Consider the following 17,789-nt stretch of genomic DNA (forward strand, 5'->3'; position numbering starts at 1 on the left):
CACCCTCTCTCTTCTGATGCAACGACATCACATCATATCAATGCTACACATTAATTAGAAAATAAAGTCGTAAGAAAACAGAATTTCCAGGCAGATGGTATAAATTGTCTTTTAATAGACCAAACGACATTAAATTGTTGATATTGGCCAAGCCAAAAGGAGGAAAAACTAAACGATAACAGATTTTTTAATTAAATTTGAAGAAAAAAACTGGCGTTCAATAAAAATAAACTTGCAAATGGCAAATAAATTCTTCTTCATTGTTATGATAAAAAAACATTATTTGATAGGTAGGATGGACAATTCAGCAAAAGAAAAAATTAATTTCATAAAGAAAACCTCAACTCTGTTAGGTTTTCTTATACAAAGAAGTAATTCAGCTAGGCTTTTCTTATAGAAAAAATCAATTCAGCTACTGTTTCTTTAAGAAAACACAATTCATCTTGGTTTTTCTACAGAAAAACATAATTCAGCTATTTTCTCTTAAAGAAAAATTCAATTCAGCTGGTTTTTTTATAGAAAACATAATTCAGCTAGTTTTTCTTGAAGAAAGATGCAATTCAGCTGGGCTTTTGTTATAGAAAGAAACAAATCAGCTAGTTTTTCTTGAAGAAAACTCAATTCAGCTGGGTTTTCTTATAGAAAGGTACCAGTTAGCTCGTTTTTCTTCAAGAAAATTCAATTCAGCAAGGCTTTCTCATGGAAAAAACACAATTCAGCTAGGTTTTCTTAAAGAAAGAAGCAATTCAGCTAGGCTTTTCTTAAAGGAAAACAGTTTTTTCTAGTTTTTCCTTTAATAAATCTTAATTCAGTTAGGTTTTATTATAGAAAAACACAATTCAGCTAGGTTTCCTTAAAGAAAAATGTAATTCAGCTGGGATTTTATAAAGAAAAACACAATAAAGTCAAAATTTTAAATGGAAAAACTCAATTCAGCTAGGTTTTTTAGAAGAAAAGCACAATTCAGCTAGGGTTTCCCAAAGAAAAACTCAATTCAGCTGGGCTTTCTTACAGAAAAGCTTAATAAAACAAAATTTCATATAGAAAAACTCAATTCAGCTAGATGCTAACAAAGCAAAAATCAATACAGACAGGTTTTCTTATAGAAAATAATCATACCAACAAACTCAATTCAGCTAGATTTTTTATAGAAAAACTCAAAGAATATAAGTCTTTGCAAAGAAAATCATAATTCAGCTGGGATTTATTTTAAAAATATTGAATTCAGCTGCGGGTTCTTAAAGAAAAAATCAATTAAGCTAGGTTTTCTTATAGAAGTTATGTTTTTGGAAAGAAAAACACAATTCAGCTTGGTTTTCTTAGAGAATAAATTAATTCAGCTAGGATTTCCTAAAGAAAAAAATCAATTCAACTGGGTTTTCTTACAGAAAAACTCAATTCAGCTAGGGTTTCTTGAAAAAAAAAATTAATTCAGTTTGGGTTTCTTAATGGAAAACTTTATTCAGCTAGAGTTTCTTATAGCAAAACGCAATAACAATAAGTTTTTGATAAGAAAAATACAATTCAGCTAGGTTTTCTCTTCGAAAATCTCAATTCAGCTAAGGTTTCTTAAAGAAAAACACAATTCAGCTAGGATTTCTTGAAGAAAAACTTAATAAAGCAAGATTTTATTAAAGACAAAAATCTATTTAAATAGATTTTCCTACAGAAAAACTCAATTCAGCTAGGTTTTGTTATAGAAACAGTCAATTCAGCAGGGTTTTCTTATATACAATTCAATTCAGCCAGATCTTTATACAGAAAAACTCAATTAAGATAGGTTTTTGTAAAGAAAAACTTTATTCAGCTAGGTTTTCTTATTGAAAAACTCAATTCAGCTAGGATTTCTTGTTGAAATACACAATTCAGCTAGGTTTGCTTACAGAAAAACATAATTCAGCTACGTTTTCTTATAGAAGAACTCAATTCAGCTAGGATTTCTTGTTGAAAAACACACTTCAGCTATGTTTTCTTATATAAAAACTAAATGTAGCAGGATTTTCTTATATAAAAATTCTATTCTGCTTGATTTTTATACAGAAAAACTCAATTCAGCTAGGGGTTTTTTTAAGAAAAACTTAATTCAGCTAGGTTCTCTTACAGAAAACAATTAATTCAGCACAGTTTTTCTTAAGATAAGCTGAATTCAGCGGAGATTTTTAATATAAAACATAACCAATAACATCCAATTCAACGAAAAACACAATTCAGCTACGTTTTTTTCTTATGAAGAACACAATTCAGCAAAGTTTTTCTTCCGATACGCTGAATTCAGCAGAGATTTCTAATATAATAAACAATCCAATAACATGCAATTCAACGAAAAACACAATTCAGCTACGTTTTTCCTTATGAACACAATTCAGCAAGTAAATAAAAACTTTATGTATCAAAGTTTTTCCATAAAAAATTTTCATATTTTTTTTAATTTAAAAAAAAATTTACAATAGTTGTGTTTGTGTGTGTTTTTTTCTGCTATTTCCCCACAATTCTGCTAAATTGTTTTTTTTTTTTTTTTTTTGTTTTATTTATGCATTAAGTGTTCCATTTAAAGTTGTATAACTTTAATGTCTTGGCCACTCGCAATAAAGAAACTAGAATAGAAAAAATCCACACAAACACACACACATCCACACAAAATCCAAAACCAAAAAAAAACACAAAATTATGATTTATGAGTTTTTATTGTTCCCGTATGGAGGAACTACTTGAACATGTACAAGTTCTCAATATGCATGAGTTCTGTTTTCGATTCTGTTTTTTTCTTCTATTTTTTGTTTTTGTTGTTACTTCATAAGAAATGTGGAAGAATGCCAAAACATGTTAGAATACTAAACGTAGCAGGATTTTGTTGTTGTATTTTTTTCGGATAGGAAATGTTCTTTTTTTGTTAAATAAAAAAGTCATTATGAGGGTTAAATATGGACAAAAAAAGAATACGAAGCAAAAAGAACTGCGACCAAACACAATACCACACCTTGTGGTGGTGGTGGGCAAGAATCAAAAAGCCAACCTCAAGAACGCACACACACACATACCAATTGAAGAGTCGTAAGACATTGTAGAGTGTAAGAACCCCTCGCCTTAATGGCTGCCCAAAGTCTGGCGAGCATTAATTGTTTAATTGATTTGATTAAATATGCTCTGTGTAATTAAGCAACAACAACAAGAATATTTTTCACATAAATTTCAATTATTTCTATTTTTGTTGTTGTTTTTTTCCTTTTCTCAAGTCTATTTTTTTATTAAATTATTTCGAAATTTGTTTTTTTAATAAGGTATTAATTTCATTCTCTTCGTCTTTTCTTTTTTTCTTTGCAGTTTAAATTGCCTGTAGTGGGTAATGGATTGTCAACGCCTGCAGATTTTGAAAAAACCCCATACAGCTCACCATAATCCCAAATTTAAAAATTTGAAAATTTAAAGTAAAAAAAAATTGGAAGAAAAATTGGAAAAATAAATTCCAAGAGCAAAACAAAAAAACTTTGTGAACGAAGGCCTTAAACTGTGATTTTAATTTATAAGTGTTTCAAACAAAAACAACAACAACAAATATTTTTTTTAGCTTTTCAACAAAAGCTGAAAAAGAAAACGCCTTATTTTTTTGCAAAAAAAAATTAATACAAAATAATTTTTTTAACAACACCCTCAAAATGTTTAATTTAAATATACCTCCCTCATCGCTGTTGGGTGTGGAAGGCTCTGGCGGCCTCTGCTCCAAGCCCAATACACCCGAAATTCTCAATTCTCTAATTGCCATGACAAATCCCCTGGATAATTATAATTTTAATGCCAACAACAACAACTCCAGTGCCTCAACACCGAATTCGGTGACAGTGCGCAATTTTTCTAATCAGGTGGGTAGCCAAAAAAATAATTTTCTTAAAAAAAATAAAAACAAAAAACTAATTATGTAATTATTTTCCAGAATATCTCCCAGGATAGCTGTCATTCGAGCAGCTCCTCAACACCATTGGATTCACCTGCTAATACAAATTTTACGCCCAGTGTACAACAGGTAGGCCTCCCAGAAGACTATTTAATTTTTGTTTTAACTATACACACACAAAAATACAACAACATTATAAAAAACATATATATGTATATATATATAATACATATATATATATATATAAAAAATATATACACTATATATATATATATATATACCATATGCAAATCATAGTATTACTCATAACACACACAATTTTTTTTTTCATTGATGTCCGGCCACAAGTTGCTCCTCCAACAACAACAAAATACTATTTTTTTCTTCCAATTCATTCACAAAACGAAAAAATAAACTTAAATACACACACACAAAAAAGATCTCAAAAAAGAGCTGAAATGGTGCCATTTAATTGGAGACGTTTGCCAAATTGCGCCCACGCCTCAGCGAGTGGCTGGATGGCCGGCCGACCAGTGTTTTTCTTATGTGGTTGTTGTTGTTGTTGGGTTTTTTTACTTTTCATGACAGCTTTCTGAAGGCGTAAAATAATAATTTAGAGCAGTGGAAACTTAGTATTTGGGACAGAGGAAATTTTAAATTAAGATTTTAAATTTTAAAAATATTCAGATTTTTTAAGAAAAAAATATTTTTTTATAAAAAAAAAATTATAAAAAATATTTTTTTATAAAAATATTTTTTTACAAAAAAATATTTTTTGGAATTTTTTTAAAGAAAAAATATTTCAAAAAAAATTTGGGACAGAGGAAATTCAAAATTTAAATTTTCAACTAAAAAAAAATTCTTCAATTTTATGCGATTTTTTTAGGGAAAAAACATTGTTTATATAAAAAAAATATTTTTTGGAATTTTTATAAACACAAAATATTTCAAAAAATTTCTTAAAAAATTTAAAACTCTGAGGAAACGAATATTAATTTCGAGCAGGGGAAACTTAATAAATGGAACTGAGGAAATTTAAAAACAACATTTTGGGACAACATTTTGCACAGAGTACTGAATTAGGTCCAGATTGATATCTGCGAAGTTTTGTTAAAATCGGTTCAGATTTAGATATAGTTCCCATATGTAGTTTCGTCCGATTTTTAGTAAATGATACCCCAAAGTTATAACAAAAAACAAATGGTGTATGCAAGGGTAGCTCGATTAGGACCATGTGATTATATATAGCTCCCATACTCGAATTTTACTCGATTTCATACAAATGGTACAACAAAGAATCCAAGTCTGCCCGTTTGACAAGCAATTTTTCATTGATTCCAGAATGGTTTGCGTATGGATTTTTTTTCAATTGGTTCAAATATCTATCTAGATAGCACATTTAATTTCGCCCGATTCCATCTCAATAGTCCTCCAAAAATTCTATGTCTGCTCTATCTGCAGGATATTGCAGATATTAACATCTCTTTTATGTACCCAAAATGGTGAAGGGTATCATATAGTTGGCTCCGTCCGACTTTTGAACTTTCATTACTGGTTTATATTAAAATAGTTATCTGATTTGTTCCGCGTTATGGGTTTGTTCCTAAGACTCTGTTGTAATCATTTCACCTGCGGAGGATAGAACGTAAGGTTCGATAATGAACTATGTATAAAGGCCTAAACCCTGTGTGGGACGTAGCAGAAGGAGTGGACCGATATTTCCCATCTTCGAACTTGAACAAAGTATGGAATAAATAATAAGATTGACAAAGTTTGGATGAAATCAAAAAATTTTCTGAAATGGATTTGGTCCAAAGAAACATGGGGTGTAGAACCAATATTTCGATGAGGCACATTTTCACTGTATCAAAGTGTATACACCCTCATTAGCCATAAGGCTGAGGATATAAATATCCATTAAAAATTGCTGAAATTTGTATTTCAAAATCAGTTTGTAGAAAGGTCACTTTTTGATATGTTCCCCATATTTTCATTTTAAGTACCTGTCAGTATATCTATGGTGGATGGTGTCCAAAGTTCGGCCCGGCCGAACTTAACGCTTTTTCACTTGTTATTACTTATTTCTTTTACAAACCTCTCTTCTTCTTTTATACAAAATTTAAAATTAAAAAAAAAAAATTTCTTCTTCTGTGCACTTATTTTATTTGATTTCACGCCTTCATTCCATCCACAGCAATATCCGAACAAATTGAAATTGTAAAATGTCATAAAAACTGACAGTTAAATGCGTGCGGGTTTTTTGTGCATCATGCCCCATACCACAGCAGCAGAAACATACATAACTACACACATATATATGGAAGATTAGTAAGCCTCATATAACCGCAAAAAACATCAAATGATATAGAAAAAAAAACATTGTTTTTGTTGTTGTAGTATTTTTTTTTTTTTTTTGCAACAACTAGAAAAATAAAACAACATTTAAATACATCGACATTGGCCTTAATGATGCTGTTGCCTGGCTGGCAGTCAACAGGCACATCACACATTTTTTTTCTTTTTTTAATATTTTTTTTTTTTTTCATAATTCTCACAAGTTTAAATAGATTCATTGTAGAGAGAGAAAAGGGATGTGGGTCGGGGAGAATTTTTGTGCGTCACATTTTGATAGTGCAAAAAGCTGGCAAGCATCTGTTTGGTTATTATTTGTGACCACTTCTCATCAGCCGGATCGCATCCACATTGTCCACATCATCGCCGCACCGTACAATTAGATAGATAAATTGTTAAATGTCATAAATAAATGATTTTAATTATTATTGATTTTCATAGTTAAATGCAAATTTCAAAAATATGTAATTGATGTTGTTGCTGTTTTTTTTTGTACGTAGGCTGCTGCAGTGGCTTGCAAATTGTGTGAAGAAATAAAAAAAAATAATTTTTTTTATAGAAAAAAAAAAACATAAAATGTAATCGTTAATAGGAAAAAAATTAATTTTGAAATACGATATTGAAAACAAAACACGCAGTAGAAAATATAGAGAAAATTTTTGAATTTAAAATGAGCTCGATGGACCATTACTTTTCAGAAAATTATTTTTTTTTTTTTTGTTTTACTTTCCGACAGATTTTTTTTTTATTTCAACATATCCTAATTTTTTTTAAGGAAAACAATTTTAATAGGAAAAAATTAATTTGAAATACGATATTGCAAACAAAACACGCAGAAGACAATATAGAAAAAAAATTTTGAATTTAAAATGAGCTCGAAAGACCATTACTTTTCAGGAAATTATTTTTTTTTTACTTTCCGACAGATTTTTTTATTTCAACAAATTCTAATTTTTTCCTAAGGAAAAAATTTTAATAGATCATTTTTTTATAAAAAAAAAAATAATAATTCTGTTTTTTTTTTTTTTTTTTTTTGAAATTTCCTAATATTTTGATGACCATAATATTGCTGGAATTAATTTTTTAAGGATGATTTATTTTGAAATATGCTAAATTTCTCTTTTAATATTTCATGTGAAATAATTTCCAATATATTCCATTTTGAAATAAATATGAGTCATTAACGATTGGCTTTACAAAATTTATTACAATACCCACACTAATTGGCCACAAAATCCTCTTAATCATTGAGGCGTTGCAGAACGAACGGTCGGTCAAATTGTTAACAAAAATAATAACAACAAAAATGTGCATTTTGTTAAAAATTTGAAACTTTTTTACCCCAATATTTTATTTCATCATTGTTTTCAATATTTCTTTTTTCTTTCAAGAAGTCAAAGAAAATAAACAGTGTTTCAATATTTGTCTACAAAATGTTTGGTTTGGTCGCAACGGCAACAGCAGCCGCAGCATTCCACAGCCTGCAGTTTTAGGTGCTAAAAAATTAACTTGACAGCAATAATATTTGGTTATTAGTGGTTCGTATTGGAGGTGGGGGAATTTTGGAATTTTTTTCGGAGTTTCGGTAATTCTGCTTCTTCAAAAACAATATTTGGAAATCGAAAATTTGCATATAAAATAATAACAACACCACCCAGCAGCTGCCAACCACAGCCTTATTTTTTTATTGTGTTGTTGCCGTTTTTTTATCACCTCAGCATACATAGTGTTAATTACTTGTATAAATATTAACTTTTGCGTTATGCGGAAACTGCCGAAGAAGAAGAAGAAAAACAATAATTAATAATGTTGACTGAAATACCTGCTTGCTTATTTATACTGGTCAAAAAAATAATTATTTAAAAAAAAAAAAAGATGAAGATACATTTTTTCATGGAGTGGCAGGGAGAGATTTCAGGGGGAATTTATGACCAGGAATTCGAGGAAGACAGATGCAAGGTAGTTTTTGATGGTTAGTAAATGTTTGCAGATTATATAGGAACATTAAAAAATATATATATTTTTTTAAGAATATTTCGTTTGGTTTTATAAAAAATATAAAAAAAATACAATAATATTAAAAAACAGTAAGGAAAGTTCAAAAGTTGGACGGGGCCAACTATATGATACCCTTCGCCACTTTGGGAACATACAAGAGATGTTAATATCTACAATATCCTGTAGATAGAACAGACATAGAATATTTAGAGGACCATTGAGAAGCAATCGGGAGAAATTAAATGTACTATTTAGATAGATATTTGAACCAATTAAAAAAAACCCATGAAATCAATGAAAAATTGCATGTCAAATGGGCAGACTTGTATTCTTTGGTGTACCATTTGTATGAAATCGTGTAAAATTATGTATGGGAGCTATATATAAACACATGGACCTAATTGAGCCACCCTTGCATACACCATTTGTTTTTTGTTATCACTTTATTCTCAATTTAATACCCTCTGCCAAATTTCGTGTTAATCAAACAAACATAGGCCCTACGGTGCACCATTTACATTAAATCGAACGAAAACATATATAAGATCTATATCAAAATCTGAACCGATTTCAACACACCTTATCACACATATTTTTTTTTTTTTTTCTCAAGTGCATTCGCTATGCAAAATCTTGTCCCAATCGGACAAAGTTTGGTGCGTCAAGTTTGGTGCATCATTTACATAAAATAGGACGAAACTATATATGGGAGCTATATGTAAATCTGAACCGATTTTACAAAATTTCGCAGACATCAGTCTGGACCTAATTCAATACTCTGTGCAAAATTTTGTCCCAATCGGACAAATATTTGGAGTTTGGGGCATCATTCACATCAAATCGGACGGAACTATATATGGGAGCTATATCTAAATCTGAATCGATTTTAACAAAACTTCGCAGACATCAGTCTGGACCTAATTCAATACTCTGTGCAAAATTTTATCCCAATCGGACAAGTATTGGAAGTTTGGTGTATCATTCACAAAAAATCGGATAAAACTATGTATGGGAGCTATATATAAATCTGAATCGATTTTCACGAAACTTGGTCCACATCATTCTAGGCTTAATTCAGTACGCTGTGCCAAATTTCGTGCAAACCGAAAGATATGTAGGGACTTTGTTGCACTATTTACCTTAAATCGGTCGAAATATATATGGGAGTTATATCTTAAATCTGAACCGATTTTCTAGAAACTTAACACACGTCATTCTCGAACTAATTCAGTACTCTATGCAAAATTTCGTACAAATTGACAGTTGTATAGGGACTTTGGTGCACCATTTTCAAAAAATCCGACGAAATTATATACGGGAGCAATATCTAAATCTGAACCGATTTTTACGAAACTTAGTACACATCATTCTAGACCTAATTCAGTACACTATGCCAAATTTCGTGTAAATCGAAAGATATATAGCGTCTTTGGTGCACTATTCCCTAAAATCGGATGAAAATATATATGGGAGCTGAACCGATTTTCTCCAATTTCAATAGGGTTCGCCATTGGGCCAAATAAGTGACTTGTGCCAAATTTCATACAAATCGGATCATAAATGCCACCGTCCGTCCATCTACAGACGGACGGACGGACGAACATGCATAAATCGACTCAGAAAGTGATTCTATGCATATGCTCAAAAGGAACCATGGGTCTATCTCCATTCCTTTTGCCTGTTACAAACATATGCACGAAGACATAATACCCAGCACCACAGTGTGGTGAAGGGTATAAAAATCATCGGCTTCTATAGAGAGCGGAAAAACTATTCTGAAGAAAATCTCCGAAATATATAGAGCCAGATAAAAATTATTTTCGAAGCAATGAAGGCTTTATAGAGGCCGGAAAATATTTTTATAAAAAAATCTACAGCTTATAGAAGACCAGAAGAAATATTCTGTAGCATAGCTATGACTTATATAGGGCCAGGAAAGACTATTCTCTGAAGTAAATAAGGCTTATATAGAGACCCGAAAATATTCTTTAAAACATCTACGGTTTCTATAGAGTACGTAAACTTATTTAAAAAAAATTACGGCTGAAAAAAAAATCTGAACAAAGTCTACGACCTCTATAAAGCCTGGAAAAATCCCTGAAACAATTAAGGCTTTATAGAGTCCGAAAAAAATATTCTTTTAAAAAATCTGCAGCTTATAAGAGACCAAAAGAAATTAATAGGATAATTTATTATTTAAAATTTTAGGCCATTAATTTTTTATTTTTGAAAAAAAATCCTTCAATTTCGAAAAAACCATAGCAATAACTAGTCAATTTCCAGTAAAGCATTGTTTCAACACCCATCCCATAAAGAAAAAAAAAACAACAACAAGATTTCATATCCATCACATCTAAATTGGGGGGGTTGGGGCACCACTCCCTAAATATGACATTAATACCTAAAAGGCAATCGGACTACGAGCAAGCTTGCGCATAAAAAGAAGAAGCAGCAGCCGCAAAACCCTTTGCGGCATGTCACCTGACATGCCCATGGTATGGAAGGACAGACAGACAGATGAATGGCGATCCCATGCAGAAAACCGATGCGTGTACATTAACAATTCAACAAAAATCCCCAAAATAAAATTTTGATGGCCCCAAAAAAAGGCTTAAATAATTTTTTTTATTTTATTTGGAGTCTAAAACTATCATAAACAACAATAACAAGAACAACAACACAAAAAATGTTGTTAAATCATTTTCAAAAAATCTTGATCACGCATTCGATTCAGTGGAAATGTAAACAATTCCAAAAGCGATGAGCGACAACATGTCGCAGCCGCCACCACCAGGCAGCAACAACATTAACAACAACACTAACAACATTAAGTGAAGCAGCAGCAGCCGCATATTGTCAAGTGTGACCTACATTTAAGGCAGTCAAGTCGGCCAGCCAGTCAGTCCGTCATTTAGGCACTTTGCTTTGCAATTCCATTGATTTACTCACTGGGTCTAGATGACGATGATGATGATGATGGCTGCCCAGACTGGTGGGTGGACTTTGTTGTTGTTGCGGTGGTTGCTGCACAAAGTGAGAGTGCATCGGCGAGCACCTTATACGGAAATGTCTTGTTATGTCTGAGTGGTGCATGGCTGCCAGCCCCTGGGTTTGGGTGATGATCGATGGCATCGACATAACAATAAAATAACCTCGGAGCAAGAAAACAAAAACTTCAATGGAGCTACCAGGCGTTTTAAAGATTTATGCATTTTATTGGAAAACTTGAAAGTATTGTGGATGGAGGGAAGAGTCTGCTTCTTCTTCATTTTTATGTTATTGTCACACAAAACTCCTACAAGAAAATTACGGTTTCCCTTCTTTTATTTATTTATTCACATAAAATAAAATATTATTCCATTTAAAGAAAAATGCGTAACAAGTGAAAGAGTTGGATGTTTTTTTTGACAGTTGTAAAGAAGGGCCTGATCATCGATCTCCTCCCCCTCCTCCTCCACATTGGCATTACAAAGGTGCATAAATAAATTCGAAAAAAATAATTGCCTCAACGACAAGCAATGCCACAAATCATGCCCAGCCATTGATTTCGATTTCAAGATATTTTAACCTAAATTTCGTTTATTTACAAAATTGAAATGGAACACGTTCTCCTGGTGGTGGTGGCTTATTGATGTGACCATTTTTTTTTTTTTTTTTTTTTGCTTTATGGAAATGTCCAAAAGCCCTATTTGTTTTGCGTTAAATCATTTTCACCAACCTACCAAAGATCGATCGATCATTTACGATTTGTGGTTATTGTCACAACACATGCCATGCCCAGTAGCCCCCAACAGTAGTCCTCGTTCCAATTGTGTATACCGTAATTCTGCTGCTTCTTCTTTTTCTTCTTTTGGGTTTTCATTTGCCCATAAATGGCTGTGTTAAATTTACCAAAAAAAAATCGAAATATTCGCTGCAATGTGTTTTCCCCATTGGGATTTTGTCACAACCCAGGGCAAATTTATTCCAATGACCACAAGAATTTATGGCAGGCGCAGATATTTTCACTTTTTTTTGGAAATATTTTCGAGATAAATGAAAAATTAAGTAATTAAAATTAAAAATTGAAACTGAAAAGGGAAAGTGCTACAAATAAAAATTGGAAAAGGGAAAAGGTGGTCCTTCAAGGCTGAAGAATTTTGAAAAATATTTTTTATAGAATAAAAATTTAAAAAAAATCAATAAATTTATTTTTTTTTATAAAATTAGAGAATATATAAAAACCAGTGAGCGGAGAAGTATAGTCAGACGGCCGACCATAAGATACCCTACACACCTACCACGGAGTTCTAACTTTCAGCGGATGTTTATTCCGAGCCTGTGCAATATTTCATGACATTTGAACCCTCTTGCCCGATTAGAGGTCAACAGCACCTCTTCCTTACAGTGACATATTTTCCAAATATTACTAACATTCAGTACAGCCCTTCTAATTAATAATCCAGATTGCTTCACCGTGTGCTGTATGGTGATGTTTGGCTTATAACTGTGGCCTATGGATCGACTCGAAAAAAAAAAACCACCAAAAATAAGTTTTCGATCCACTTCATCCCAAAATTAGTATCTAAACATCATCAAAAACTATAGGTTCTATCCTTGACCATAACTGGAACCTCAAGGAAAAATTAAAATCAATCAGCTTAATATTTCCGCCCTCTAGTGTGGTATTGGGTTACTAAATAATATATGAATACGTAAGCACCTGTAAAGTAAATAACACCCACAGCCGAGAACATACGATTATATAATTGGTATCAATTTAAAGGTCAACAACTCCTCTCAACATCTCGGGTCTAGGTCCTTCAGGGGTAAAAATATACGCCATAGACTACACATTTTGCCATTTTGCACACAGGGACCATTTGACCCGCTAAATATTGACCAATCTATATCAAAACAGGCACAGGCTCATTCGTTGGCTCGATCCCCATCTCCATGTAAAATTTCACGATGTTCGAATCATAATTGCGGGCTCTGGAGCGACCAAAAAACGGACAAAAATTAAGTATTTGGTCAATTTCATCCCAGGAATACTAATCGATATTTACCAAAAACAATAGGGGTCTTCATTGGCCAGAACCCATCATACATGCAAAATTTCGTGAAGATTGGTCCATAACTGTATCATGTTTACAAATGGACGGACGGACACACATGTCTAGATCGACTCAGCTAGTCAAGATATGACGATCGGTATACTTAAAGGTAGATCTAGGACCAGTATTTCGCGGCGTTAAAAACACTTGGGCTGCACAAAGCTGTAATACCCTGACAACATAGTTGTGTAGGGTATAAAAAATATATATAAAAATTTTTATGAAAATATTAAAAAAAAATTATAAAAATATAAAGAAAAATATGTTATAAAAATATTAAAAATATTATTTATTAAAATTATCTTTTTTATAAAAATTAAAAAAAATACATTTTTTATTTCAAATTTCCAAAAAAAATTATTTCAAATTTTTCTTATTTTCCAAAAAAAATATTTGATTCGAAGGACCAAAAATATGTTCCCACCTTCTTTTAAAATTCTTGTTCACACATTTCCCTCCAAAACCAATCCTGTTTTATTGGCGCATGCCTTTAATGGCATACATAGGCACTGCTGTTATTATTATTTCGAATAAAAAATAATTTCAATTTTTTGGTCATAAATCACAACAGCTTATGACTTACATGACTAGTGAGGTGTCACTTAGAGTTATGGGTTGTATTTTTTTTTTTTTTTGCGTTTGTAATACAAAACTCCATATCAGTAATTTTTGGTTGGTTTATTATCGTGAGAATTACTCAGATTATTATCATGGCTTTCAAATCGATGCAATTTGGAAATGTCTGTGCTTTTTGGATTTCGATTTTAGGTTTTCGTTTTGTTTTTTTTTTTTTTTTTTTTTTTTTGACATTTAAAGAAACTTTTTAAGAGAGGTTTTTATTTGCGAATTTTGGCTGGCCAAGTTGTAATTGTGTCGTTTGTACAAATCATGCAAACCCAACGTGTGATCGATCCCAAAAAAATTGAAAAAAACACACACACACATCTCGACCAAGTTACCAATTTTGGTTAAACAAATAAAGAAACAAAATAAACATAAAACACAGCGTGTGTGAGCGACCGAGCACAGGTATCAGATGCGAAATATATGGGTCTAATAGAGGGTTGCCATGTTGGGGGGAAATTTTTTAAAAATATTTAAATTTTATACAAGAAATATTAAAAACAAAATAATATAATTTCTACAAATATATTTAAAAAAATATTAAAAACATTTTCTCTATAAAAAATTACAAAACACAATTAACAAAAAAATAAAAACAAATTTTTAATAAAAATTTAAAAAAAAAATTAATAAAAATAATACAAAATATTTTTTACAAAAATATTTTTACACAAATAATTAAAAAATATTTTTATGTATTAAAAAAAATATTTTTATAAAAATTTAAAAAAAAATATTTTTATAAAAAAAAACAAAGAAAATATTTTTTTTATAAAAATTATTTTTCTAATATTAGAAAAAATCTAATTTTTTTCTTTAAAAAAATATTTGAAAAAGTTTCTGGGCATTACCAAATTTCCTAACCTCCCAAAAATTTCAAACTCCAAACTCTATTCCGATTGCTGGCTGCAGCTTAGCTTACCTGTCCTTCCAATTCGTCCCAACTGCTTCTTAATTCATTTCAATTCTTTTATAGCAATATCCAACAAAAAACAACAACAACAACACCAAGCCACGAGAGAGGTAGAAAAAAATAAAAATCTTGCGTTTTTTTACGGATTTGGTTATTGGTGACAGACGAGTTTTACGTTTCGCGAGACCTGTCAGATTTTGAGACGTAGTTAAGCTTATAACAAACATTTTTGTCAAGTTTTAAACGAAAAAATAAAATAAAAATACAAATGTTTTTGTTGTTGTAAACGGGTAGACGTCTGCCGACCTGGCGACCGACCGATTGACGTTTTGTGTATTTTGGTTACTGTTCAGGGTCGACGGAATAAAAAATTGAAAAAAAGTTATTTTTACAAAAATATTTTCTAAAAAGAATTTTTTTAATTTTTATAAAAATTTTTTTTATAAAAAAATTATTTTTTATAAAAAAATATTTTTTATAAAAAAAATATTTTTTATAAAAAAAATATTTTTTATAAAAAAGAAATATTTTTTATAAAAAAAAATATTTTTTATTAATAATATTTTTTATAAAAAAATATTTTATAAAAAATTTTTTATAAAATTTTTTTTTCTTAAATTTAAAAAAAATTTATAAAAAAATATTTTTTATAAAAAAAAATATAAAAATATTTTTTATAAAATATATATATAAAAATATTTTTTTATAAACAAAATATAAAAATATTTTTTATAAAAAAATATTTTTTATATAAAATTTCTTTTTTATAAAAAATTATTTTTTATAAAAAAAAAATTTTTGTTAAAATATTTTTTATTAAAATATTAAAAAAATTTAAAAAAACAAAAATTAAAAAAAAATTAATTTTTTCTCATTTTTATATATAAAATTTTTATTTCAATATTTTTTCTAATCTCCATTATTTTCTCTTCCTTCTTCTCTCTCTCCTTCCAGACCTGTTCCCAGCTAATCAAAGCCGGTCTCAAGCTATCCATCCAAAGTAAACGGAAATTATCCACCTGTGATTCGAGTTCCGGTTCCGAACAGCCAATGTCGAAATGTTCACGCCCCAACGATGAGTACGACGAGACCACCGATGATGATAGCGAACAGAAGAGTACGAGCACGAATAGCGGCAAGGGCTTGACGCCCGAAGACGAAGATAGACGTCGTCGTCGCCGTGAACGTAATAAAATCGCTGCCACCAAATGTCGCATGAAGAAACGTGAACGTACCCAAAATCTCATTAAAGAGGCGGAGCAGTTGGACACACAAAATGTCGATTTGAAAAGTCAGGTGCGTCAGTTGGAAACGGAACGTCGCAAGTTGTTGGATATGCTAAAGGCCCATGAACCGAATTGTATGCATCCGGGGGGTTTGAATTTGCCATCGAAATTGTTGCAGTCGCCGGCTTTTAAATATTTGGCGGATTTAAATTTGGAGGAGACCTCAAATGGCAGCAACACAACAACAAATGGCAACAACAACTCATCATTACAATCCACCACCCAGCCGCAACCGCAACGCACTGCTATCCCACCGATGTCGACTATCAAATTTTCACGCAGTAATGGTTTCAAGGCCGCCGCTGCTGTGGTCTCCGCCGCTCTTACCAACACCGTTTCAATTGTATCTCAGCTTCCCAGTTTAACGCCAAGTTCAAACATGCACCACCAGAATGTCGCAGCAGCAGTGCAACTGCCCAATGGCTATTGCAAACCCTCACCCACCACTCACCAGGAATTGGCCTATTTGAATTCACCCTCACAGGACAGCAATTCGTTGTGCATAGCCGCCCTGCAGACCCAGACACATCTCAGCAACGCCAGTACACCCACCGCCCACCACAATGCCCTCAACAGCTCAGCTTCCAGCCTAGTTGGCGGCCACTCGCTGGCCGATTACATTCCGAACTGTGACTCCGGTCTGGGCCTGTCGCTGGCCCACACACCCACCACCTGCCGGACACCGATCAGCAGCAATGGCGGCGACAGCAGTGCCCTGCTGGCCAGTGTGGCCTCGCCCATGTCCTGTGTCTCCACGCCCACCACAGCCACCGAATTCGTAAAGAACGAATTGGTCGACTCGCAGAGTCCCTATACGACAGCTCAGTCAGCCGAGAGATTTCTGTTCGAGAGTAATTGTGATAGCTTCGTGGACATTAAACATGCTGTAAATGTCCATCAGCCGATTAGCCACAACCATGGCGGACCCACTCTGTTGCAGAACACAAATGGGGGAAGCAACCTGCTGGATTTCACGAGCAGTTTGATGGGTGGTAATGGCAGCGGCAGCAGCATTGTACCCTTCCATGAGCAGATTTCCATTAAAAATGATTATCTGAATGATGCCGATTTGTTGGCCCATTTGACCGGTGATGCTGCGGAATTTGTTGATTTGGATACTGGGGTGGCAGCTGCGTTTATGGCCAATGGTGGTTGTTTGGCTTAGAATGGGGGGTTCTTCTAAAAAATTAAGAAGGTTTGCCTAATTATCGTATGGAAAAAAATGTTTTTTCTATTTTGTATTATTATTGTTTTTAAAAAGTTTTTTTATACAACAACAACAAGAACAACAATATTTTTTCTTTTTGTAATTTTGCTGGTCAAAAAAACAAACACAGATGGAAAAAATTCTAAAAAATTATGTAAAAATGAATGTGAAAAATGAAATTAAAAAAAATAATGGCTGCTAAGTAAATCCAGTGGAGAGAGATATTAAAAAAAGATCGGTTGGCATAGAGAACCGCAATAAGGCCTAAAATATTATTACTCACAAAATAGTAACTGGGAATTAATGGTTTTTTCTACACAAGGAAGTGGCTGCTAGTAACTACCTTCCAAAAAAAAAATTACAAAAAATGACAATCACACTCTCTCGGAAACCCAGCACCAAACACTTTTGATTTAGAAATTCC

The 17,789-nt window shown here is 31.9% G+C and overlaps 1 protein-coding gene across 1 annotated transcript; it reads left to right on the forward strand.

Moving 5' to 3' along the window:
- Positions 1 to 3,653: 3,653 nt before the first annotated feature.
- LOC133328933 (activating transcription factor 3) lies at positions 3,654 to 17,323 on the forward strand. Its single transcript, XM_061537441.1, has 4 exons — positions 3,654 to 3,857; positions 3,929 to 4,018; positions 15,827 to 16,517; positions 16,560 to 17,323. Exons 1-4 carry the CDS (start codon positions 3,654 to 3,656, stop codon positions 17,321 to 17,323), a joined length of 1,749 nt encoding a protein of 582 aa, XP_061393425.1.
- The last annotated feature ends 466 nt before the right edge of the window (positions 17,324 to 17,789 follow it).

This window comes from Musca vetustissima, unplaced genomic scaffold (assembly GCF_032173495.1).
Source record: "Musca vetustissima isolate MV318-11 ecotype Yass unplaced genomic scaffold, APGP_CSIRO_Mvet_v1 utg1456, whole genome shotgun sequence".
NCBI classification, from domain to species: Eukaryota; Metazoa; Arthropoda; class Insecta; order Diptera; family Muscidae; genus Musca; species Musca vetustissima.